The sequence below is a fragment of the Pungitius pungitius genome, chromosome 9 (assembly GCF_949316345.1).
Source record: "Pungitius pungitius chromosome 9, fPunPun2.1, whole genome shotgun sequence".
Classification (NCBI taxonomy): Eukaryota; Metazoa; Chordata; class Actinopteri; order Perciformes; family Gasterosteidae; genus Pungitius; species Pungitius pungitius.
In genome coordinates, this window is record NC_084908.1 from 16,109,309 (window position 1) to 16,136,668 (window position 27,360).

The 27,360-nt window shown below is 43.7% G+C and overlaps 1 protein-coding gene across 1 annotated transcript in view; it reads right to left on the reverse strand.

The window, feature by feature from the left end:
* Positions 1–1,330: 1,330 nt before the first annotated feature.
* Positions 1,331–27,360, reverse strand: part of znf827 (zinc finger protein 827) — a 61,160-nt gene continuing 35,130 nt past the window's right edge. The window contains exons 6-14 of the mRNA XM_037471105.2: positions 24,408–24,647; positions 21,897–21,951; positions 21,680–21,780; positions 15,172–15,309; positions 13,824–13,995; positions 13,071–13,237; positions 10,347–10,556; positions 7,600–7,777; positions 1,331–5,353 (exon numbers count right to left, since the gene is read on the reverse strand). Of these exons, the coding sequence (XP_037327002.2) occupies positions 4,342–5,353; positions 7,600–7,777; positions 10,347–10,556; positions 13,071–13,237; positions 13,824–13,995; positions 15,172–15,309; positions 21,680–21,780; positions 21,897–21,951; positions 24,408–24,647 (2,273 nt within the window). The 3' untranslated portion in view covers positions 1,331–4,341. The remainder of the gene's footprint in view (positions 5,354–7,599; positions 7,778–10,346; positions 10,557–13,070; positions 13,238–13,823; positions 13,996–15,171; positions 15,310–21,679; positions 21,781–21,896; positions 21,952–24,407; positions 24,648–27,360) is intronic.

The window sequence follows — 27,360 nt, forward strand, 5'->3', positions numbered from 1 at the left end:
GGGGGACGACGTCCGCTGAGGGCGCAACGAAGGAGAAGATGAAGAGCGTTTTAAAGATGGCGGCGTCCGTGAGGCTGCAGCGTGCCACCAGGGTGCTGCGAGGCAAGGCCCGGTAGAGGAGAGCTCCGGACCAAGGTGTTCTGTAGCTCGGGGGGGTGCTAACGGTGATAAATGAGTCCCTTAATGTCGGCAAACACTTTATCTCTGCTTCATCTGTTTTCATTAGGCGGGGCCAACCTTTGGCTGCAAGAGAACGTGCAGTAACTTTCATTACTACAACGCAGAGGGGGGGGGGGGGGGACCAGCTAGACACCATGACGGATCCTATTTCGATGTGAATTAAGAGAGCGCCATGTCCCTCAAAGATGATCAGTGCTGTCCCTTAACTCATGTCCCCTCTTTTTGGCTGAACTCGTCGCTCTTACGCGTCTTTTGCTTGCTTTGATATTGAATAGTTACCAAGGCGTTTGCGTGTCTTTTAATTTAAATTTGAGGGTGTACATTTATTTTAATACCAGCTAAATGACTAAAATAATCATTAGAGGGACCCTCGGTGCACGCAGACCTTGACCAAGGCCAAAGGTCCTAATCTTGCATTAATGAAGGTGATAAATAAATCAGTTTATCCGCACTGTGTGCATTGCAATTTTCCCTGGTCTCTGCTCACCTTGAGCGGAGTAATTTAGATTTATTGATCATTGACTTTCAGTGGAATTTTTAACAGCGTTGTCATATTTTATTTGATAAAAACTCACATGACATTAAATGTCAGAAAAATCCACCCTATTAGTATGTCAAAGAAAACTATTGAATGTTATAGTAGTTAATAGTATGACAAAGCCATAAAATATGCCCTAAAAACATCTGCAAATAGACAGAAGAGCATGTAAGAAAGGGGCGGAGAGGAGAAAAAGGTTGTAGTAAAGGTTGGCATTTAAATGTCCAAATAACCAAACTTATCAACTGCATGTAAAAAGTCATTAAAAAAAAATCTTTGCGAAATAATATAATATAGTAGGGCAAAAATATATTTTAAAGTAGTGATTTAGTCATAGTTGTATTATATATCATAAAGTTGTAGTATGGCACAAAACGCCATGAAAGAGTGACACTGTTCAGAATGAAGTAAACATGTAGAGTGCCATCAGCATTCGGTCCCTGCTGTTACACCAGACACCAGCTCACAGATGGAGAGTCTGACCAATACGACAAACTATATGGGAAAAAAGTCACGCTGCGTTTATGCATAAGAGACAGTGAGCGTTTGTGTCACTATTCAGAGCAGCAGTGGATAAATATCACATGTGAAAAGAAGGACAAACCACCGACGTAATATCTGATGTAAGCTTTACTTTCAAATCCTGTTACATTTAGACCTGGCAAGTTGAACATAAAATAATGCCAAACAAAGAAAAACAAATACAAAACCAAAAAAGTACAAATGATCTATTTACCAGTTATCGTCACAACCCTGTACAGCCTTAACAATGGAGTAATAAAAAAAAAAAAAAAAAGCTTTGTACAGCACATACCAATCTTTACCGAGTGCCAAAAGATAACATAGCCGAGCCTTTTGGAATCCTAAAATACAGCCAAACTTAAAGCAAACTGATTGTAGACAGTGCAGAGGGATGCCAGCCAAACGCAACCAGGGGACTTTGTTTCAAAGAACTAGAGAGGGCAATGGCATGCAAAATCCCAAGTGCTGAAAAGGTAGTTGAGCTTAAAAATAAAAAAGAAATAAAAAGAAAAGCTGTGCTGCTCACAATTGGGCAAAAATAATCAATAAGTGCTTCAGAATATTGGCTTTAGAAAGGAAGGATAGAAACATGTTGCCTTTTTAAACATTACACTCCAAACAGGTGGGACATAAAGAAGTGCAGCCGTTTATGATTAAGATGTAATAAAAAGGCAGGCGCTTTAAAAAGATCGGACACATTATTATTTTTTTTATCTTTTGGACCCTGACAATTAGTTTGACTCATTCTCAGAAGTCTCAGGTGGTTTCTTTCCACCAAGTGGCACTAGAGTATAAAAGATAACGTAGATAGTACAAGGAGGGGGTGTGTGTGTGTGTGTGTGTGTGTGTGTGTGTGTGTGAGACACAGCATGCCGGACATTGACAGAGCAAAAAGGAACAAACAAACAGTAGTGTTAAGAGGGACAATCGAGGCCTCCCTCGAGAACAGGAAGTGACGGATTCGATCCTAACATCACATCCGTGTTACATTTTGGTCTCGACAATTCGTGTTCTCTGTCCAATCTACGTATTTCTGATACGATTAAAGTTAAAAAAAAAAAAAAAAAAAGCAACAAGGAGAACAAATGAAAAAAATAATCTCTTAACAATAAGAGATTTGGCTTGAAGACCACTTAAAAACAAAAGCACTGTAGATAATGGGTAAAGCTTTTTCAAAATAAAATGCTTGTACTTTACTGCTCTGTCACGCAAAACATACTTGTTTTTGAAAATGTTACAGATAAATACATATTCTCTTAATCAAAAAGTGCAGCACTGTGCAAAACTGGCTCCCACAATTTAGCCTGGGACCTTTAGTTCCCAGGGAGAACTTGACCTAAACTGGCTAATTCATGCAATGTGTTTTAATTTACGCCCTTTTGAACCTGCTAGAAACGCTCACATGTGACACTACGGCTTGATGATTGTTGACTCATTTCCAGCAACTACTGTCCACGTCACGCTGTGCTAACTTGGTGGATCCAAGATTGCGCCTTAAAAAAGAAAAGAAAAAAAGACAAGGTTTAAGTGCTTTTGGCTTGAAGTGTAACTGTTAAGTGCAATTAAAACTCAAAAAGGTTGAAAAGAGCTTTTGGGGCGGGGGGGGGGGTGGGGGGGGGCAGTACCGGCATGCAGAAGCCAGTGCCATTGAAAACAATGCTGTACATGTGAATGGCTTTGCTTCATATTTGCACCTACGGGAGCTTGTATTTCACGATGGGTTCTCGGTGAACGTTAGTAGAAAATGTGTTTGTTATGATAAAAGGCTCAGTAAAAAAAGTGAAGAAAAATAAAAATGAAAAGACAAAAAGAAAAGGGACACAGAAGGCCACCAAACACACCGACTTTTCCTGTCTGTTCCAGCACAGAAGACGTCCCTGCTTACACTTCTGTATCGCTTCTTTTTCATGTACATAAACAAAAATACATTCATTCAAGTCATTTTGGAACAGTTATTTTCTTTTCTTTTTTTTTTGTACACAAAAATTACAAAAAGCTCCAAAAAGCACCATTGAATCGGCCTGTGGTGACGCTGGCTGTGGGTAGCTTGCTAACCCGGCGCTGGTCACCTCCACAAAACAGTTATCTCATATTTGTCTTCTCTAAGTATAGGTGCGTCATACATAGTTCTGCATGTGAAGCTGCACTGATTCCCACCCGGTCTCAGAAATAATTGATGAAGGTTTCTCATTATTTCACTGCTCATCCCACTCGTGAGTGCAAATTCAGTCAACATTTTACACTTCTATCTAAATCAAGTTATTAACAATAAATGTATAATGCTTCTTGTCATAAGTCAGAATTTCATTATTTACATTATTATCACAACTTATGTTCTGCTTGGCGACCTTACAAAAAAAAAACTATTTCAATTAGCTAGTATAACTCCTTTAAATTATATTTATTCCGAGACAGAGGTGATATCAGGCAGCAGCTATGCATAATATGGTTTCACCATTGTACAAAAAAACAACAGAAATGGAAAAGATGGGAAGGGGAGGGGCTACAAAACTATTTACAAGACTGATAAATAAGTAAGTGCGTGGTTTTAGGCGTTGCTTTGGAAACGGGCCTTTTTACGGTGAGAAGGATTCCGTTTCATTAGTTCTGTCCGCTAGCGCCTCCGAATCTCTCCAACTCAGCTTCCTAATGACGTCGAAGATGGTGGAAACACAGGCATGCTATTTCGATGCATAATAGCGATAGACACAAATGCACTAAATTATAGCACTTGCAAGTTTTGTTTAGTCTTTTTATCTCGTCAAACGACTAAAGAAAAATATCTATAAAACTGAGAAACGTCTCCTCAGAAAATGCAACTGGGTCCAAGTCATTCAAAACAAAACAGGTAATAGAGAGTAGTAGTTGAAGAAGTAATAATTCAATCGATAGAACTGATAGGAAAAGCAGCTTTTTGATATAAATGCATTTTTAGCATGTACAGCCTTTTTCTCTTATAAATGTTTTTCTTTTCTTCAATACGTTTGCCCGCTCCAGCTTATCCTGCTGGTCTGATTGGAAAAGACGGTCAAGTGTCAGTTCACACCACCGTCTGAGGAGTGAGGGAGAGAGCGAGGGGGAGGAGGAGGTGGTGGGTGGGGTCAAACAGTCTTGGCCCTTTCCATCAGTCCCAGGTAGGCCAGGAAGGAGTGTTTGTGGGAGGAGGGCGTGGGGGGGGAGCGCGAGGGCGACGCCGAGCCAGAGGAGAAGCCAGGAGGAGGCGTGGCGGGCCGCCGCCTGGAGTGGAGTTGCGGGCGGAATGTGAAGCGGCGGTTGTGGGTGAACAGGGTGGTGAGGGGGATCAGGCGCGCCCGGTCGCAGTTCCCGTACTGCTCGAACACGTGGCGGGAGGAGGGGGGGTAGAGGGAGGGGCCGCCGGGCTCCCTGCCGGTGGCGCCCTCGCCGTTGGCGCCGGCCAGGCGGTGCAGGGCGCCGGCGGCGTCCGGCCGGCGGCGCTTGCCGAGCGCGAGCGACAGGGCGACGGACTGGAGCGCCTGGGACGCCGTCAGGCTCACCAGGGGGCTGCTGCCCCCGCTCCCCCCGCTGCTCAACAGGACGCTCTTAAGCGGCGAAGAGACCCCCGGCGATGCTCCCCGGAGCGGCAGCTCCTCCTCCTCTGCCTCCTCCTCCTCCTCCGCCTCCCCCCCCTGCTCACCTCCTCCTCCTCCTCCTCCTCCCACGCCTCCGTCCGGACCCCCCGCTGCTCCGCCCTGGTGTTTCTTGAGGTGGCGGCTGAAGACGAAGGGGTGTGTGGTGGTGAAGGGGCACTCTCGGCAGCCGAAAGTCTGGCGCGGCGCGTGCTTCAGCTTCTTGTGCAGGTTGAGGTTGTCCTTGCGCTTGCAGCTGTAGGAGCAGCGGTCGCAGTGGAAGGGCCGCTCGCCCGTGTGCACGCGCACATGCTCGATCAGCTTGTTGGCCGTCTTGGACAAGTAGCCACACTGCTCACACTTGTAGTGGTTGCCCAGGCGGTGCCCGCGCATGTGGGCCTCCAATGAGGCCTGGTCCGGCCACAGTCCCTGGCAGATGCGGCAGCGGTGCTCCATCTTGCGGTGCGTCTTGAGGTGGCACTCCATGGCCGCTGGGCGATTGGTGGAGTAGATGCAGAAAGGGCACCTGGGTAACACGGCAAAAGGGGAAGTGGGGGGGGGGGGGGGGGGGGTGGGCAAGACGGCACACGGAAGCAAAAGAAACAGATGAAGGGGGAGGTGCACACGAAAAACCGCAGAAAACAGCTTGAAATTGAATCACACAAAATGATGAGGAGGAGGAGGAGGAGGAGGAGAAGAAGGACAGGTAAAGGAAAAGTGTGCGTCATGTGGAGCTCTGTGTGCTCGTGGTGGTATGTGTGGCATTTTAATGGTGGGAGAATTGCAGTGATCAGGTATGTGTGTGTGTGTGTGTGTGTGTAGGAGGAGTGAGGGGTGTGTGACAGGCTAGAGAAAGGTTTGGAGCAGTACGACATGAAGGGAAATGAAGGAATGGAGTGGCACTTACATTTAAATAGCACCTTTCATCTGCTCTGGGCCCCAAAGCGCTTCACAAACCCTGCAGAACAGAATCACCTCAGAAAAACCTCCAAATGGTCAAGGCCCTCTCTCCCTTTCTACACACTCCCACATATATAGAAACACTTCACATTGCTCAAGTGTATACGCGTGTACACACTAGTCTAGAAAAAAGAAGAAAAAAAAGTCAAAATGTGGGCAATGGGAGTTTATCTGGGACCTTTGTGCCCTTTACGTCCATTAAGTAATTCTACACCTGTCAGGTTAAATCCTGCCTCCTTTTCAAAGTAGACAGAAATGTGGTTTACATTTAAATTAAGAGATGTGTAAACCTCAGAGAGCTGAAATGCAGATACGAACAGTACAGCAAAAAGTTATCTGGTTTATCTAAAAAAAAAAAATCAAATCAAGCAATCATTAAGTCTGTTTTCTTTCTCAATTAATTAAAAAAAAAGATCTAAAAATATCCACAACCCTCTTCTTGCCCTTTTGAATAATAGCTCAAAGAAATTAATCTGGCTGCGAAAACATCTCCTTTACATGTTTTCACTCACACGCTACAGCTAGCAGCCAGTCCTCCAGTTAGAGACTAACGATGCTTTGTGGAGATCTTTGAGTTAAGAAGGGGCTGTGATCTGGTCAAATATAAGTCAATGTCGCAGAGTTGGCAGCTTCCTCCTTGAATTAACCATTTCCAGACATTTAGTAATGTTAAAAAAAAAAAGATATAGAACACAGATCTTTTGTTTATGACAAGATGAGGCGACAAACATGACTTAATGGTTCCGTACGTGCGCAGACTGGAGTTATGACAACGACTCAAAGACAAAACAAAAATGGCATGGGGCATTTTTCCTAAATATGAAAGCAATTTGTTTTTTTTGTTTCTAACCACAAACGCTGTTAACGGCTCCCTTAGAACGTTATTACGATGGCATGGGCAGCGTGTGCATGGTGAGATCAACAGATGGGCTTTATGTCGGCTTGTTATGGCACATAAAGGTGTTACAGTACAACAAAGGCTCCTGTGGGGCTGGAGATGGAGAGGGAGGGAGGCATGAAGGAGGGCTACAGCCACATGAAGCTAAGTGTGTGTGTGTAGCACAAACCCAGGTAGGTCTGCACATTATATGTGAAAGCTTTGCTTTAGGGGCGTTAATTAGTTTTGTGACATGCACACATACGCACACACGCTATGATGTTTGCTCAGATATTTGTACTTCTTCTAGGGGTGTGCCAACATTATTCTACATGCATTCTTTTATAAACTCTTGAGTGTCTGTATCTGGGCGTCTGAAGGCGGCTTTCATTAGACTCTTCTCTTTGGCTGCGGGCAGCGGCACAACAGACCCCGAGGGGCCGCCCGCTTCCCCTCTCCCTTCTGCTGGTGGCAGCCACTGCAGACCACTGTCTAATAACTCACACTTGCCAAGAGAGGCGGTCGAGCGAAACTACAGCTTGTATGATTTAATTTGCTGGCTGCAAATAATGACCATTAAGGAGAGGTTAACTGGCAGAGGACACATGGCGACAGAAACCAGCGTTTCCGTCTGCAGCAGTTTGGTCGTTACGATCACTTCTTATTTTAGAAAGAACCTTTAAAGATATCAGCTGGGCCCTCTGTGAACGACACGCACCACTTCAGAAATGCAAAGTCAGGTAAATGCTGCCTGTAAAATGAATGAAACCGTTGCTAGATGCGCAGAGCATTGGTTGTTTGCCTCAAGGTGCACACCCCTAACGTGTGTGTGTGTGTGTGTGTGTGTGTGTACGCTATACCGAGGCAAGGGGTAACGAGGGGGGGCAGGGGGGGGGGCGGAGTTAGGAACCTCTGTCTGTACTTGCTTTCCTTACTTGAGCCCTCCGGAGGGGACAGTGTGGCACTTCTTGTGCTCCAGCAGCTGCTCGGGCGTCTTCAGGAACTTGTGGCAGACGTCGCACTCGAACATCCGCGTGATGAGGTGGATCTGGAGGTGCCGCTCGTACATGCCACGCGTCTTGCACACGAAATTGCAGAAGACACACTCGAAGCCTGTAGAGAAGGAACGAGAAGAGGGTGAGTTAAGACCCAATCGGTTTTTAATGATTTTAATGGTTAGGCGATTATGCTTCTCTTCGGACTCAGTGTGGCTAAGAGAGTATCTATGGAAACGGAAACAAAGGGAGTTCAGATTCAGGGGAAGGCAGCTCCAACTGTGACCTCTCGCATAGATGGAGAATATAAAAGCGAGCTTACGAGGATCGAACTTTTTATGATGTTGGTTGAGTCTCAAGATTTATTTTGTTATGAAATTAAAAAGCATAAGGTCGAGATATCCGGACTCCAAATATCAATAGATTCCAGTTCTCATCATGCAAACTGTTACATCATCCTGCCTGATGAATGATGACAACATTTCACCACCTACAATACTATGAAATAAAAACTATGACTTTACTTTCTAATGTCATGCTATATTTTGATATTTATTCCAACGTAGTATACTATGACTTTTTAAAGGATATACTACGATGCATTTTAAATTAAATTTGTGTAACAAACTATATTCTAACTTTCTTGGTAACGTACAGTAGTATGCTTTACCGACACGACTTTTCATCTTTAAAATGTTTTTTAAATACATTTTTGTAAGAAAGTTCTGTGACCTTTAATGACTTTTGATAACGTTACTTTCAAATGTCACTATTTTTCAAAGACAGAATACTTTAATTAGTTTATGATATACAATATGACTATTACTGAAATACTGGAATTTTTTTGAGGACTGAAATTATGAAGCTCCAATGATTCATAAATACAATTACCATGACTTTTTCAATGATATACTATGACTTTTTTGTAAGTTATTTAAAACACAATATACTTTGATGACTTGCTGTGTTATTGCTTTTTAATCAACATAGGATTTCTTTTGTTTTTACTTTTAACGACCTACTACTAGAACTTAAGGACATTATTATTATTTGTATAATATACTATAACATTACTTTCTATACTAAATTACCGATGACATACTATACTATGTCTTATTTTAAGGATATTAAACAACATAAATACACATCTGCAATGTCACACTATTCTGTGTCTCTAATAAGTCTCTTCGGACCGTCCAGCTGATCCAGAATACCGATCACATTATTTCTGTTTTAGCTTCTCAGCTCTGGCTCCCTTTAAAATCCAGAATATGAAATCCTTGTCCTTACTTACAAAGCCCTGAAGGGTGATGCACCGGAGGATCTCAAAGAGCTTACAGTAACATATTACAGCACTAGGCGCTCAGGCCCTTCGTTACGCTGCTTCAGGCCTCGGCTGCCAGAGAGCTTCCTCTCCTCCGTCCGTATACATTTATGGGCCATGAATGCATATCCCTGACTTGGGGTCTTTGTGCTCTCTCTTCTTACAGAGCTTCATGGATCGGGGGAACACCTCCACCTCCACCCTACTACCTGCTGCTACTATAATTCAGCATAATGGGAGATCCATTGTTGCTATTATTATTATTATCATTCAACAATGTACTCTGTTGCTCCCTCTGCTTGAAGGGGTACTTTTATCCTACCAATGGTGATTGCTCAGGGGGAGGCCGATATAGACCGGCTTAAGTGTCTGGAATAAAAAAAAAAGTGACAGTATGCTATGTTGAAAAAAGTATTATTATGGTATGATGGAAGGTTTCGTATAAAAGTCACAGTATATTAAGTTATAGTATAGTGTACTAAAAAAAGATACTAATATTGTTTTATTTTTATTAGAAAAGGGTTCTAGTCATAAAATGGTAAATGGTCAAAAAAAAGAAAATGTATAGGTTGTAATAAAAAGCCATGGGCGTATTATGTAAAAAATACAGAATAAATTTCAATAATAAGTACAATAAGTCAGGGCGTATTATGTCATAGTCATGGTATAGTATGCTGACAAAAATCTATAGTCAGTCATTTTCTTTCAAATAAAATCTGAGTGTAAAAGTGTATAACATAGTATGTTGATTTTACAAGCAAAAGCCCAAAATATGGTACGTTGAGAAAGATGTACAGTACCAGACTAAAGTTCAGCCATTTTCTAGTTCTATTCAGTTAGAAAGTGTGTTCAAACTGGTACTGTATATTTCTTAATTCATAGGATAGTATATTGAAAAATAAATCATGTCATAGACTTTTATTAAATATACTAAGTGTGTTGAAGAAATGTTATCAAGAAGGTCACAATTCAATTTTGTATTGTCTAGTGCAAAATAATAGGTTGTAAAGGTCATAAAAGTCGTAGTTGAAATAAAAAGTTGGAATTAAGATACTACTTGAGACCAACGTGATGGCTTAAAAAAGTGCTATTAGTATTAATATTATCTATGAAAGATCTGGGCTCGACATAAAGAACACACAATTTCTGGCAAACTTTCCATTTAAGAGTGTTCTGTATTTTTTTTAATTTAAGCCTCTAACTAGTTTAAGGGAACGTGGGAGAGGTGAAAATGTTTGTTTTTTCAACGCTATCTATCAATCAAGTAATTCATCTAGCCATAAATATACATAACATTTTTTGTTTGATTGGTGATTGTTAGTCAGGAATATAAGAAAGTTCTGGTTTCCCAGAATCCCCTCACCTTTGTCGGACTTGTCCTCAGTCCCTGATCCCGAGTGGCTTCCAGAGCTGGACTGGCTTCCCGCGGAGGAGGGCAGGGCCAGCAGGCCCCGGAGCTCTTCGTTGCCGTGGGTGAGGTCCCCGCCCTCCGAGCTGTTGAGCGAGTCGCTGAGGGCCGAGAGGGAAGAAGACGTGCTCTTGGTCTCGCTGAGGGGACTTCTGGAGCTCAGACCTGGACACAAGAGCGCCCATAAAAACTTGAAAACGCAAAATCTGGGGAGAAATGTTACCAGCTACAGTTGAAACTCAGGCGCTAGTTGTTATATGAAACTCGTTGTTGTATCATCTTTGCTCAAAATCAGTTTCAAGTACTCCTCTGTTACACACACACACACACACACACAAAGCCCTCCGTAACTCTGACTGAGGCCTCTCTGCCAGTCAAATCAAGAGGCAGTGTGCTTTTATTGATCCCGGTCTCCAAGTCTGCGATTCACTGGAAGGAGCGAGGGAATTGGAAGGGGAGGGGGGTGCAAGAGGGAGGCAAGGGTGAGGAGCGTTGGTCAAGGCCGAAGGAGCTAAGATGGCGGGAGCATCTCAGGGCACAGCTCAACAAAGGCGCTTCTCTCAGACGGCAGTGAAAGCAGCTGCCCTCGCTCGACCTGGCTTTCTTACACAGGCATCTAAAAACAAGAATATCTGCGTGGCGTTCGCACACAAGGAATTGTCCGAAGATATGATTAATTACTTTCAATGAAATATAAATAAACCAGGGGGATTCGGAGTCAGTTCAGCGGTCTTGGCAGCATTTTGAATACAGAATTGAGCCAGCTTGAGGGTTTTTTATCTCCTCTGCTGCTGTATTTAACATACACTTGCCTCCTCTTACAATAGCTAAAAGGCTAATGCCACAGAATATAAGCAAAAGGAATTTAAAAAAAAAAAAGAATAGAGCTTCTATGAGCCAGTGGGCCTGACCTTGAAACACACCTTTGCAGAAAAAAAAGTTCCATTTTCTATTTTAATGAATGGCTTAGTCTGCGATTGCCCTGTAATGTTCATGGAACAGATATGAAGAGGCAAAGCATGTCTATCTGCCTGTGTATCCAGGGTAGATACCAGGTAATACTCTGCCCCCTACAGTTAAGGCCACACAACCAACTCGAAGACGAGGTCACCTGCTGAGCTCAGCAGTCTCCTGCCTGGGCTTGTTGACCAGTTAAACTTGCATTTTACAGTCTGTGGGGATTCACTGGAAGTGCTGCTAACCGGTATGAAGACACTTTAACCAAAAACGAAAGGCAGACACAGGACAAACCACTAAAAATCTGTAGGGCTGTCCATCTTGTGAGAGACTGAGATAAATGCCGAGCCAGGATGAGAGACTTAAAGATGGCCACAGTGGCGTCATAAACCAAGCGTGTCTCCAAAGAAACCAAGGCCTATTGATTCTCCCCCCCCCCCCCCCCCCCCCCCCCCAGGAACGATAAGGGCCAACCTTCTCAGATAAACAAGGCCACCGTGGCCTCTGAAAGACCCCTCAGCTGTCTGGGCCGGACAATCCCACGCACACATGCACACATGCACACACACTGAGGAACAGTGGAAGACCAAAACGTCAGCAATAAACCGAACAAAGCTGTTTTAGACAAACACTCTCCTATTGACCACACAAGGGGGGGGGGGGGGGGTCAATCCAGCAGCTTTAAAAGTCCAAAGGAGGTAGAGTTTAGTTTGTGAAACACAATTCTATATCTTATTTTTCCTTCGTGTCCTCTGAACCGATACAAAACAAGGTGTTCATGAGGTCTAAATTACTGTTACATTAGGATGTTCTGACTTCATATATTGTAGACACAGTACAGTCTATTTAGTCGATCATATATAGGTAAGCTGAAAACCATAAGACAATTACATAATCAATGCATGTGCACAGATTTTGCTGATTATTTCCAAGTATCAGATTTTCTGATGTGGGTTTTCACTGGGGAAGTGGGAGGGGGTCAACATTTAATCAAACATCCTTTAATTTCCTTTGAAAAGATGAGCAATATGTGTCAAATGTCCTGCATTTTTGTAAACTATTCATTGTAAAAACAGCCATTTTTAATTTGAGTGTGTTTACACAGGTAAAGTGAATAGTGTTTGAACTGTAACCTCATTATTGGAGACACTTGCACAAAGACTTCATTTCTCAAAACCGCTCAAGCCTCGGTTTGAATTTAAATCCCATGTGTTGGAGTACGGAGACAAAACAATAGAAAATGTGTCACCGTCCAAGTACTGCACTGTATTTCTATTCTGAGCTGTGAACAAGAGCCACAATGTGTAAGCTACCACCCACTTCAACATGCGAGAGAAATTTAAAAAAATAACACCATGGAGCATTTTTCTAGGGTTTGAATCATGCCCTTTGGTGATACATAGAGTGTGAAAAGATGGAGCATGAACAGCAGTCACAGGAACATCACCCTAAAGCGTAAACTAGCAGTATAGATTAACAGATTATTTTCAATAACCATTTCAAAGCAATAATGCAAGTTCTTGTGACAGCCTCGATGTTGTGAGTATTTGGAGCTTCTTCTCTTTCTGTGACGTAATGTGAATTCATTCAATATGTTGAATGCGTTTTGCGCTACTTTCTGAACTTTGACGCACAAAAGCACGATTATACAACCAACACCAACCAATCATTACACCGACACGTACTGTGTGGCCACGTTTCCAGTGGAGCGGCATTCTGTACCTGCGTGTCCAGTGCTAATGTGGCTCTTCATGTCGCTCTCCTCCATGCAGACGTAGTCACAGACGCTGCAGCACAGCGAGAACATCCACTGCTCCTTGTCCACATGGAGCGACATGTGGCTGACAAACTGAGCGTTCAGCTCCGTCTGGAAATCACACACATGGCAGCTGGACAGAGAACACAGAGGAAAGGGAAGGGAGATGGCGAGAAGAAGCGTCAGCTTTAGTGTTATGTCGTGCCTGCATAAATTGGTAAGTGGTACATAGTGGATGCATTTCTATTCATGTAATAGACAATTGGAAATTAAATATTTCCTCGTGGCAGACGTGGTGCTGTTGAACTCGTTCCAGATCGTTAACCACATGAAAGTATTTATGCATTAGTACGACATTTTGGATTACTATTAGATTTCTTGCCGTTCGTTTTGATGTAAATCTACAGTAAATCATTACACACAAACAAGAGATATCTCGGCACATAAAACCCAACTTAACAAACGTTTTTTATATATGCTTTTTGAATGCATAATAAATAAGAGTTAACATGTTGATAAGGGACCTCTAGGTGATGAGAGGATTGTTTTTCTACCTAGTCACAGCTTCATGTTGTATGAAACAAACGGGTACAAGTCTGGTTTCAAAAAGCAAATAATAATTAATATTACGATTTTTTTTTAAAAGGCCAACAAAAACAGAAATAAAAATAAAGATCACAATATAATTGGATAAGTGTGTGCTGTGTTTTGGGCAGTACCTGTAGTAGTAGGGGCAGTTCTTGCGCTCAGCGGACTCTGCTGTAACAGCGCTGACTATCTGCTCAGCATCGGTATTGACCAGCTTCACAGAGTGGATGGTCAGGTGCTGATTGAGGTTAGCCCTGCACTTGGCTGCATAAGGACACAAGTGACACTTGTACTTCCTCTCGTCTGCGGAAACAAACAAGACCTCAGGTTACTGCAAACATTATCTCACGGGATATTTCATTAAGTCACAGCCTCTGAGCCTTTAAAACAAGCTTCAAAGATAATTATTTAATGCCTATCCCTGCTAACCCACTTTAACTCGGATCCTGGGAAGAGCAAGAAAAAAACATCTTGTGATGTCGGACTAGAAAAGAAGAAACCTTTCAGGGAGCATCTGGATATTCCTGTAGATGCCACAAGATGAGCATGCATCATTTTAATTTATTTGAAAGCACTCAAACCAAGATAAAAGTTAAAAACCACATATATTTTATTTTATGTCTTCTCCCTATAGCTTCCCCTAAATTCAAACACAGACACACACATACACACACACACACACACCCCATTTGCCCTAAGGACATGAAGCCAGGCAACCTTTATGTCGCCCGGGAAACCAAAAAGACCATCACACTGACATATGCCCCTGCTTCTGCTCTCTGTGGTGTGGCCAAGCTGTTCACAGCCAACACTCTCAGATGGCTTGTAGGGTGTGTGTGTGTGTGTGTGTGTGTGTGTGTGTGTGTGCGTGAAACGTGAGAGCACGTCCAATCGTGTGGGGGCATTTCGTACTCCAGTCTCCATTTGTGCGCCTGGCCATTTAGTCTGCAATCCCAAGTAGGTTGCATTCATTGTTCTAATCCAGCGTTTAATTTGCTTCGAATAAAATAGCATAAGCAGGATATTCATTCATTTACTTAAAAAAAAAAAAATAAGGGCAGAGAGAGGGATCGCAGGAGACAGTGATGGGATACAACGGATCAATTGGGAGTAAAGAAGGGCCACGTTAGAGAAGACAGAGTAATCAGGACACAAGGGAGAGTGCGGCCGCATCGCGAGGAAGTCTCGCGTGTCGGAGTGTGAGAAACAAAGTGAATGAAGGAATCCAATCGTGACTGCATCAGTTACTGGTGTGTGTGTGTGTGTGTGTGTGTGTGTTGCTCTGAGAGGCATACCTCCAGCTGGGTAATTAGACGGGCAGTTTTCCCAGAGAGACTAATCGCGGTAGTAATCTCTTTAAAGGAAGGGTAATCCAGTCTAGTCAACCTTATTTACTTAGTGGGGGCAGCACCAACCCGAGCTTAAGCTCCGCCGTCAAACAAAGAAATGGCATGGCGCAGCGTTGGTGCGTTCATTTACCCGTGTGCAGAGACAGATGCCTGGAGAGCGTCTGCTGTCGGCCGAACACTTTGCCGCAGACGGGACAGGGGAAGAGCTGCTCGTTTAGTCGCCACGGCGCGACCCCGTTTCCCGGCTCCCCGTCGTCCTTCTCAGAGTCTGGATCAAAGGGCAGAAAAACCAGGGCCATCATTCACTACTGACTGCATCAGCAGCTACAGGTAGACTGAAGGCTGTCGAGTCACACGGCTGTCAAATAAAAATAAATAAAAACCACTGAATACGTTTAAAACCATACCACACTAACTTGATTTTATCCATCCCCTTTTAACACGTTTGTTGCATTTTTATGGAAGTAAATCTGTGCCATCGGGGGTTGAAATAAAAAGTTGATTGAATTTCTAGCACTGAATATTTATGCATTGAAATTATGTACCTGAATGTTTTTCAACATTAAAACACCGCAAAAAAATTCAACCTAAAAAAAAAAAATGTTGAAATATTCGAAATGGAGGCTACAATATTCAACCGCAAAAAATTCAACCTTGGCACACCAATATGCGGAGGCTACAATATTCAACCCAAATAAATTCAACCTTGGCACACCAACATCCGGGACACTAAGGAGGAGCAATCGATTCTAGATTCAAGATCAGTAGCGTGCGTCAAGCTAAAGGAGCGAGCACCCAAAACACCTTCGGCTTTGGATTGTATCCATGTCCAATAATAACGGGACTTTAACTCTTCTTCATGTCATCAGTGTGGTTTGTGTCTGTAAGATTCCGTAATAGACAGCTGACATTTGTACATTAACAGACTGTGTTGGACATGAACTAAGCGGAAGTTAAACGAGAGCGTACAGCCGCTCACAATACGCCTCTTCTTCTAGTTTTGAATTCATTTAATGATGCTGAGATCCTTCGACAAGCTGTTAGGAGTGATTGGCGGAGTTTTGAAAACCAGGAACGCGCTTGAAGAGGCAGATGAGCCGCTGTATCGTAGTGGGGGGGGCAGCGGCAGCGGCAGCAGCTTTAACGGAGCGCGCAGACGCATAAACCCGACAGGACATGCAGGAATAACCGCAGTAGCGTCGGTGGAAGGATCCTTTTTCACAGCGGCACAAGCCGATCTCAGTTGGGTATTAAGCGACATTCAAAGTCCACGTAACGTTAAATGAGTCTTCATGACCATGGGTAAACTTTATTGAGGATCTGGCACAACACAGCGACCTGCAAGTAGCGCAGAGTCTTACATAAAGGGATGTACGTCTTAATGCGAGGCTTTAGAATTTATCTCAAAGGGATCCTGTATTTGCTCGTAAAGTCTGAAACGAGAACCCATTTTTCAGTGACGGTGTTACGTGCCTACTGGTTTTTGAACTACTGGTTTGGCTACGGGTGCGCGTTTGTTTTCCCCCGGTGTTACGTGCCTACTGGTTTTTGAACCTACTGGTTTGGCTACGGGTGCGTGTTTGTTTCCCCCCGGCAGGCAGGTGTTGTCTGCCTCCGTCACTTGAGTCGTCACACATTTGCAAACATATTGTTCTGAAAATGTTCAAAAATGCATCCCATATCCATTGCAGCGATTACGATTGTATAAGTGAGCACTACGTCACTGCCACGTATGAAGAAATACATAAAAGAACATTTATTAAAAGTCCGCCACAACCGGGATTCGAACCGTGTTGCGCAAAATAACGTAGTGCCACAGAGCGGCTGTGCTACCCACTCGGCCAACCGAGCTTAAGGGATTTCAGTTGATTTGTATATTTTAATAGAGTTGTATATCGTCAGTGGCAAGCAAACGTTTTGGTTTAGGGTGAACATTATATGTTCTTTTATGTATTTCTTCATACGTTGCCACACTGATGGCATGAAGAAGAGTTAAAGTCCCGTTATTATTGGACATGGATACAATCCGAAGCCGAAGGTGTTTTGGGTGCTCGCTCCTTTAGCTTGACGCACGCTCCTGATCTTGAATCTAGAATCGATTGCTCCTCCTTAGTGTCCCGGATGTTGGTGTGCCAAGGTTGAATTTATTTGGGTTGAATATTGTAGCCTCCGCATATTGGTGTGCCAAGGTTGAATTTTTTGCGGTTGAATATTGTAGCCTCCATTTCGAATATTTCAACATTTTTTTTTTTTAGGTTGAATTTTTTTGCGGTGTTTTAATGTTGAAAAACATTCAGGTACATAATTTCAATGCATAAATATTCAGTGCTAGAAATTCAATCAACTTTTTATTTCAACCCCCGATGGCACAGATTTACTTCCATACATTTTGCCGTCTGTTCATTAGTAGATGAGAGATGATGTGAAAACAAGGGGATGCGTTCCAGATAAACGCTAGCTCAACTCAGCACAAAGACCACGATAAAAACCACAGCTTGTTACGTTCACATTTGGGTTACTCTGCACGTTACTACCTTTAAAAGTCGCACGTGGTTCTGTTTTTGAACTTTGAAAAGAGCCCCTCTAGCAGTTCCCTCCTCCTCCTCCTCCTCCTCTAATAAGCCGGTCTGCTGTGGAGAATCAGCATTTTTTTCAAAAACTGTTCCTTCCTGCTCAGCTCTAATAATCTCATTCAGTATTCAGCTTCTGTGAAGGTGCCCGTTTACCCTCCAACCACCTTCGTCAGCCCTATGGAGGCCGTTTGGCTTTCGATGCCTTGAGCCTCCGCCCTACGGAGCAGACAGGCCGGAGGGGCTAGAGGCCACGAGCTAAGGGACAAACTGCTCAGGAGAGTTAAAGACTACACGAAATAGAGATGATGATCACAGTGAGAGAGAAAACTGTGTGGTTCATAATCAGTTCTTCCTTTGTGAATCACAGCATCACATTCACTCATTTAGCGACTTCATACTCCCTGATAGCGTATTGCCTAGCCCAAAAAAATAGTCTAATACATCAAGAAAGGTCTCATTTCCATCAGTTCCGGTGAAACAGAACAACTGATCCACTGTGGGCTGATGTGCTAAACCTGCCATTTGATGGAAGCTCCTCGACTGGCCTGCCGTCAGCCCGTTCGATAGCTCGTTGGCTCGGATCGGACTTCCCGTCATACTTCCATGCCGAGGGAACTGTCCCGTGGAGAGACGCCGTATGCTTGAGAACAACCGAACGCCACGCACACGTCATCATTGAGCAAACGTCCTTTATATTACTTAATATTTAGTATTAGTGTGTCGTTTAACTATAATCCGAGCCACATTGGTTACTCCCTTGTCGGCCGTATCGTCCGCACCCCCCCAGCCCTGCACTAGTGTGGTCTCAATAGCCCTGCTGCAGTGTGATAAATTGCCCAACTCTCGCTTTTTGATGCACCCCGAAAGGCACTTTGCTTTCAAAATCCCCACGCCAAAATTTCCATGGAAACTTTCTGCCCCTTTGCAACCCTACTTACTGTACTAAAGCTAAAACCTTTATGATGCCCAGTTGTTTCTATAGATATGAACACTGAAAACAAAAATCTGCATAAGTGGAAACAAATCTGCTGCTAAGTTTCCCCCTCGGACTAAAAGTTTTGATTGAAGGAACTCATTGTTTATAGGCTTCATAGTCTAAAGGTTCTTTAGGTCACATAATGTACCATTTAAATTCAAAAGGAAGATTCTTAAACTCGCATTTTACCTTTACATTCCTTAGTTGTCCCATGAAAAACGTTGGTGAGGTGTTTGTGTGGTTTAAGATAACGCAATGAGAAAGATTCTTCCTACATATGGAGGTATGTTTTTTGTTAACCAAATTGCCTTATGAATGTTATTATGTTTCCTGATGGAACAAGGCGAGGATGCTGGAATATGCAAAGTATCTGATATACATGCAAATCGCTGCACGCGAACGACATCCAGGCATTTTTTTTTTATCTCAATATGCTATTGTTTCTATATTCTATACATCCGTTTAATTCCTTTTACATTCACCATTTTTTCTGTACCATTGCTGTCCGTGTGCTCCTGAAACAACCGACTTTCCCTCCATGGGTAGAAATACAGGTGTATCGCTTTAATATATGTGCCAGCAAAGATTGTTCTGTATGTAACATCTTGATATGGAATAAAAAGCCTGTGGAATTTGGTATTATTCTAAGAAATATGAAATATGTTCTGATGGGTATAATGCAGGTGTCATAATTTGGGATTACAGAAAGAATATTTCTATGAAGTCAAATTTAAGGAGGTACATCCCGTTCAAACTACTCTGAGGGAAGTAATGAGTTCATCATTATTTTTTGCAAAGTTCGCTCCAGAAAATGTGGTGAATCAAAGATACAATCAATGGGCTGCAGGACTCTATCATTTTGAGTGAGCAGAGCCTGCTGAGACACCAAGATCGGGTTCAACTTGAAATCACATCAATAGCAGTCGATTAATCAATTCGACATATAAGTTGCTTTTTGATAAGACATGCCAGACTTGCCCATGGCTGTGGGGGGGGAAGAGAATTTTCTGCCTAACTCAGAAAACAGTTGTAAACTGATCCTCTTTGTGACCTTTTACTGCAGGTTTGTGACACACTCCAGTCATTAGGGTGAGGGGGGGCACGTGTGTGATGGTAAAAACACACCAGTAAATCTGGAAAGAGCAGTAATTTGGCTGAAAATTATGCAAAAAAAATGAGCGGAGATCTGACTTCAACAGGGTGATCACATTAGTTTCATCCCGGTGTTCTCTACTTGTTGTCTCGGGGGTTTATTCGGAGAATCCTAGGCCTTCTTACGGGGCTTGTAGCTGAAGCTCACCACAGAAAAACATTAACTTGTCCTGAGACCAGGGGACAGCCCGGTCACACGGGTGATGAGAAGCCGCACAGCGAGGCCTCGTGGCCACGACCCGGCGAACACACGGATGATTAAGCCGGTTAGGGTGTGGCGTAAGCCCTGAAGTGGTTAATGGCTTAATTAGTTGCTTTGGAGAGAGAGAGAGGGGGGGGGGGGGTACAAACGGGAAATGAGGGATCGTGCTAAACCGCAGACTGAAGCGAGAAGCCTGGAAGTTGCTTAAATAGCCATTACATGCTCTGAAATACTGCTGAATGCGTCACTCGTTGAAGAATTGTTGGAAAGAGCATCACTGTCCATGACACTAATCATTCAATCAAAAGATGTAAGCTTTCCTCTTTACATTAAACGTTACGTTACTAAAATATCTGCTGTGAAGCGGTCTGCTTGGCCTTTTAAAAAAAGACAATTGTCACTCATCAGTAACCAAGTGCAATTCATGTACCAGTAATGATAAAATAAACTTAGGAAGGAACGAACAGTGACGTTCCCCAAACACTGAACAGAAAATATGTTTGATTAAAGCTACGCCTGCCCACAGCTGTGACTACAGATGCCCACCAATAATTGGAGAAGGGGTTTGTAATACGGGGGAGAAGAAGAAGAAAATGAAGACACACCAGAAAAGGAGCAGTCAAAGAGGGACACACAATGTGGGGAGGGGGGGGGGGGGGGAGTAGACCAGTACTGTGAGCGGCGGAGTCTGGATGTGAAGCTTAAACACACGAGGGAAAGGGGAGGTGGTCGGGGCGAATTAACTTTCAGGACACTCTTGACACCCAGGAGCCAATCAGATTTTCATTAACTGGCACAGGGACAGGCAAAGCTGGCACAAGCTAATTAACCTCTGGATCGCTCACTGCCAAAAGAACGCGGAGGGAAGTTCAGGGATGCCAGGGAAGACGGAGGAGAGGGAGACGGGGGGGACGCCCTGGGCAAAGGCCTTCGGGGTTGGGGAAATGCTTGAGTGCAGTGGGGCCGGATGGAGCTCTAAATATGAAACAGGAGGGAGGGGGGGTTTCGCCAGAGAGGAAGGTGAGATCCTGTAAAGTCGGAGGTGGTTAATTGAGATGTGTCCTTGTGGCTCAGATGTAAAGGTTTCTTAATGTATAGTTTTGGTGGTGAGAAACTCTGCAGGAAACACGGCTTCTGTGCAGTTGTGTGTTTAAAAGGATGTCGGTAATACGTGCACATGCACATGTATATGTACATGTACATGTATATATGTACGTATATCATGACCAAGCAACTGTACACGGAGAGTAACTTGCAGACTTGGAATCTTTTTCATTTCTTTGATTCTAATTAATGACGCAGCGGTTCTGACTTTGAGATCATTTTTCTGAATATTATTATTTTTTTAATCATAAAACAACAAGCATGAAAACAGCAAGGTTTTAATTGATAAATGTTCTCATTATCAGTTAATATGTAGATTATTGCCTTAATTGTTTAAAAAAATGCCATTCACAACTTCGTAGTCGATGATACTGTTTTCAATTTTCTTCTGGTGCGCTTACCAGAAAAGATATTCGATCTACAGTCACATATGACAGCAGAAGTAGTAAATGCATGCATCTGAGCTGCTGGAACCAGTACACATTCTTCAAAACGCTTCATTCTCACAATAGTTTATCGACTTAGTTGCAGATCTGAAAGACACGACACGAGCGGAGATAATCCGTTAATACCACTAGCACATCTTCCTGTGAGTGAGTGTCTGTGTGCGCGTGTTTTACATGCGTCTCACCATGGAACAGTGCCCTGGTAGACGAGCTGGGTTCTGCGGGGGAAGAGCTCTTGGAGCGCGAGTTAAAGGGTGATTGTCTGAAGCACTCGTCCAGAAACGGACTGAAACAGGAAGCATAATAAGATCAGTTTACATGGCTGCTGGATTAAAAACAAGAAAAGAGCAGGATATTAATCAATATTATCGTCAAGAGACAAATGCTATATGATTGACTAACCTGTTCATTCCCACCATGTTACTGTCTTTGTGGTAGTTGGCTTTGCTGACTTTTTCTGAAAAAAAACAACAACAAGAAAACCAAACATATTAAAACACAGTGAACCCAATACTACTTTATCTACTTTATCATTTCTAATTATTCAATGCAGTATTTATTCAAACCAGGCCCTGTAGAAGACCTTCACACAGACACAGGTATTACTCTACCCGAGTTCCATAGTTACGTCACAAGACAACAACTAAGGGATCTCCACGACAACCGAGGAAACACTACCAGCACGTGAAGAGCTTGGTTGGAGGCTCCAGGAAAAGCCAGTGAAACGTTCTCTTTTAATATTCATTTCAGAATTCATTTAGAAGAGATATTTAGATACCCCACAATAAAATACTCAAAACAATAGAGAAACAAAAACTACGTCCTCCTTATTCCTTGTGGCTCAAGTCGGCTGGTAAAGCACAGGTTGGCCATGCCAGCAGGGGTGTACTGGCCATCTGGTACAGTGGGAGTCTCTGCCGACCTGTGAGCCAAATGTTATCCCAATAACACAGACATATATGTATATATATTTTTTCTTTACGTGTGCATAGCTGTTCATATAAGACAACCCAGATGGCACATAAGTGTTTTGAGTACAGTTGCATTTGTGTTAGCCAAGGTTTTTTTTTTATCAGCATTAATGTTACATTGTAAAGTTCTACGGAATACACAGGAAAACAGGAAAAGTTTGGTAAAAAGCTATTTAACAGTGCAAAAATATTATTTCATGGTGCTACTTTTGGGGAGAATAAATGCAAAATGTGTGGCCAACTGGTGATTATCAAACCAACCTGTGTCTGACCTGCATGCAGCGTTTTTCTCCCCTCACACATTAACACCTGATTGTAACTAGCTGTGTTGTTTGTCTCTTGCACTTCCAAACTTCTAAAAACTCACAAAGGTTAGCATTTTGTCGACATAGCAACACGCTGCTCCGAATGATTACAGTGGAGTGTCAGAACAATGTGATAGATCAACCACGGTAAATTAAGACCGCCACCGACTCTTATTGTATTCCACAAAATTAGAAGTCAAAATCGATAATTGCTCGTGTTATCCCAAAAGACTTGATGCCTTTGCGGCCACTTAACAGCTTGGGCATTGTTCACACCTCAACTCGCACCTGTTTTAGGGTTGCGATTACACATTATAACCATGCTGCTCCCAGGCAAGGGTTAGTTTAAAGCCGAGGGCATCAAAGTCCACTTGCCAGAGATCCACAGGCTGCTTCTGAGGGGGTACACTGAATACTGTACTTTAACATAGTGGCCACCTCTGCTTGCTCACAGGGATGGAGTCTCAGATGTGACATGTTTTAAACAGGTTTCTTAATGGTAATAAAGGGAGGATGGAAAATCATCTAATGCCATTTCTCGAGCGTCCATGCTGTGGGCTTTTCAGTATCCAGTCGTTAACACCAGTGTCCATAACGCCCCAGGATGGAGCCGCATGTCGGAGTCTCAATGCGATATATTGAAGACTTTCAAAGCTGCAACCATCTCAGCATTCAGAGCGACCTTGCTACTGATGTGTCTCTGAGGTCCTACTGCTCTGGGTAATTCATATTGATTGCTCATTGTGTGACAGCAGCCCACTATGCTCCAGTTCCCCTCACATTCAAACCCAGTTCTTGGGGGAGGGGACGGGGCGGGACGGTCGTCGCCACTGCCAGGCGAGCAATGCCCTAGCCTCCCTGGGTGGGCATACTGCGTACCCCTGCTGCCCTCTTTACCCCCCCCCCTCCTACAACCCACTGCAACCCTTTAAACACCCCGCTCCATCAAACTCCTCGCCAAGGACAGAGGTCTCTTTCGACGTTGCCATGGAGATGCCGCACGGGAGAAATGTAAAGGGAGGGAGTGGAAGTGCAGGGGGAGAGAGCGTGTGCAGCCAAGTGTGCTTGAGCCGGCATGTCTGAAAACGAGTCGAGAGCGAGAGAGAGAGAGAGAGAGAAAGAATGAGAGAAAGGCAGAGGGGGAGGAGGGAGTTTTTGTGCAGACACCACTCCCCATGGGGCCTTGTGTGAGTGTGTAAAGGTGTGCATGCAAGACTGTGTGGGAAAGAAAGACTGTAAATGTGTGAATTTGTGAATATGTGTGTGAGCAAGAAGAGGAAACAGATTTCACCCAAGAGTGTTTCTCTATATATGGCATTTAGAGGCAGGATAAAGCCGGGGTCATAGCCCAGGACTGCAAGGCTGACCCTCCACACCCACACACATCAGCACGGACATGGAAGGGGGGGCGGGGGGGTTCTTAATACTCTGTCTTGCTTGATTTAGCAAAACAAACTGCTGTCTCCTGCTTTCATGGCCGGACAGGTAAAAGGCAGGAGGTTTTATAGTCCAGAACCTGTCCACTGTTTACACCGTGGTGCTGCAGGGGAAAAGAGGAGTGTGTGTGTGTGTGTGCGCGTGCGTGTGTGCTGTGCATACAACGAACACTGCGTGTTTGATGTGTGCAAGGATCTTACCTGACAATTTGAAAAGTAGTTCGGAGGCCATTTTGACCGATATGTCCTGGGAGAACAGGTCTTTCTGGGGGCGGGCCAATGTCTCTAGAAGGTTACTCATTGGCTCGGTCTTCTCACTCGCACTTAAAGTGCTGCAGGCCCGCAGGTGAGAGGCAGGTGGAGAGAGTTCAGCAGGGGGAGGGTCCACCTCCATGGGCTCTGGCTTTACTTTCACCTTCTGATACTGATCTTTGTTGTTCTCTGCAGCAGATGTTTGGAAAAAAAGTAGAAAACTGTTTAGACTTGATTTGCCGGAATTATGCTTGAGAGCTGCCAAATGACCCGTTGGATATGTTGAACTAGTCTTGTCAATTTTATTCATAAAGCCCCAAATCAAATATCACACACCCGCCTCCAAAGGTTAAACAATCAGTAAAATCCTCTATTGTCAAAGTCTTCTCATGAGAGAAAAACAGGAATAAATATTATGAGCAAAAATAAATAAAAAAACTTGCCTTTCACCCAAATACAAATGCAACAACCCACGCAGCATATATGTATGAAATGGTTGTATAGGGGGAATTAAAACTCAAATAGGAAAATCCAAATAACAGCCAAAACATTGCAGCTAAAGCCGAGCTGAGCCGGTTAGAATCTAGCTGTGTAATTATCAGGGCAAGAGAGCAACGAGAGGTCACAGAGCCGCTTGGGGGAGGGACCCAGCACCCCATGCAAGTTCAGTGAAGCAGACAGAAAAGACACCAAAACACTTTAACTAAGAACTAAGAAGCAATGAAGCTACGCTTATAAAGACTAGGGGTGTTGGATAGAAGAGTCTTTGATTGATCAAAGGTTTTCAGCACACGGACAATGAGCTGGAAGGTGAAAACAGCTGTTGACTCACTCCTCCTACCAGGAGGTGAGGCAAAGTGACCAGCCTAAATATAGGCAGGAGTCAAAACGCACTGCTTGCTCTCTACAGACATAAAACAACAGAATATCCGCCAAGGAAAATATATTAAAGACTATTAAAAGGAAAACTGTGATGCAAGCTTTGTTTTCTTCATGCATAGCTATTATGTTGTTATAGAATTGTTCTCTAATAACCCTCTGTGGTTAAATTGACTTGTTTAAGTGGAGGCCTATTTTAGGCCGGAGCAAGTATACACTGCGCAGATGTAATGTTTGGAATAAACAAATCAATACGTCTGCCAATGCTACATCCAGCAGCGCCTGCACATCCACGGTATCTTAATCTGTGACTGCGGGGATGGAAAGAGGAGGCGCCGCCGTCTGGTGACGAGCGAGAGCAAGACAAAGTCTGGTGGGGGGATACGGTGCTGCTGACATGGCGACACGGTGGGATTATGGGATATATTAATTTGGCAGGGCATTGGAAGCAGTGGGAGGGGCATGGGGGGTCAGGGTGGGGGGGGGGGCGCTAGAAGAGATGGAGAGAGAGTAGGGAGGGAGGGAGATACAAGACATTGACCCTGCGCTGACCCTGCCACCCCTCCCCTTGCATTCTCCGCTCCTCTGCAGAACGAGGCCATTGTGTGACACCAATACCGGTGTCCGCCCAATAAGGATGTGTGTACGAGTCCGTGTTGATGCGGGTGAATGTAAAGTTGCACACCGCCCCCCCCCCAAGGTCCAGGTGTAGCCAGCATGTGGGGGACACTGACAACCATCAGCTTCACTAATCCCTTAATCAGGTGGCTAGAGTTGGCCAAGAGTAACCTAGGAGAGGTGGATGGGAGGGGCAGAGGAGGAAAGGGACGGGAGGGAGGCGAGGTGGGAGAAGTGTGAGGGGGTGGGGGGGAGGGGGGGCAGCTCTGTTAGGGTCAACCAAGGGACAAGCTAGCTTCCATCATTGGATCACCACCCTAACAACGAGATGCCGAGTGGCGTGCCCGCACTAACGGACACCACGTGTACTCCCAGCGCGAGGACAAACGCACCCACGACCCAAAGGGTCGTTACAGTGAGGTCACGTGACACAGAGAGAAGTATTTGATGGTAAACACACGGACACCACATTAAAAGTATAACATCACAGCGGGTCAAACTATAAGTCTACCTGTCACACAATGAGAATGTGGCCTTTTTCCCCAGACTGATAATAACTGTGGCTTTTTGGTCAGGGTCACGACCTAATGTTCTGAAGCCATGAAAAGCTGCACTCAGGCTGCCTGAATCCGGTCTGTAAGTAAGAGTGTGTGTGTGCGTGTGTCTATGAGAGTATGTGTCATCCCCTCTGGTGCAGAAGCCTCTACTGTGATACACCAGATGCCATTAGGCCACAGAATCAGCTCTGAAAGAGTGTATGTGTGTCCGAAAGTATCTGTTCCCTCCTTCACTAAATAGCATTGCTTTCTTCTATAAAATACAAATAATTTCTAGAATAATGAAAAATAAATGAAGTTAAACCGCAGGCTATTAAGTTATGTATGTGGGTTTTATATATTTGCAAAATAGTAACACCGATAAAACAAGGTGGTTTATCCTGAAATATTGTAAAACCAAACTAATAGTAGACTATACAGGGCTGTTTTGTGGTAATATTTGTGAAATATTAGAAATCAAGGAAACTAACTTGTTTAGAATTATTTGATTACAAGTAAAGGAAGTCCTGTGTAGAGTTTGGCTGGATGTCTCGTCTGATTACTTCATACGCCAACGTAACGCAACTTTTAGTGGACAAATGATATTTTTATTTTATTTTCTTGAACTTTCCATTAATAAAGGAGCAAGTGTAAGAGCTATGTTTGCATTTGTGCATTTGGTAAATAAACTTGTGGTTTTTCATATTTTCGAGATTTTTTTAGAATTCATGTCACTGCTGAATAAAAAATGCAAACAGTCCTTATTCATGAATTCATGAAGCACTGCCTGTGATAATTAGAAACCAATAAACCGTTCGATTGCAGCTCAGTCTTTATAAGGGGTGTCCAAATGTAAAGAAAGCCCTTTT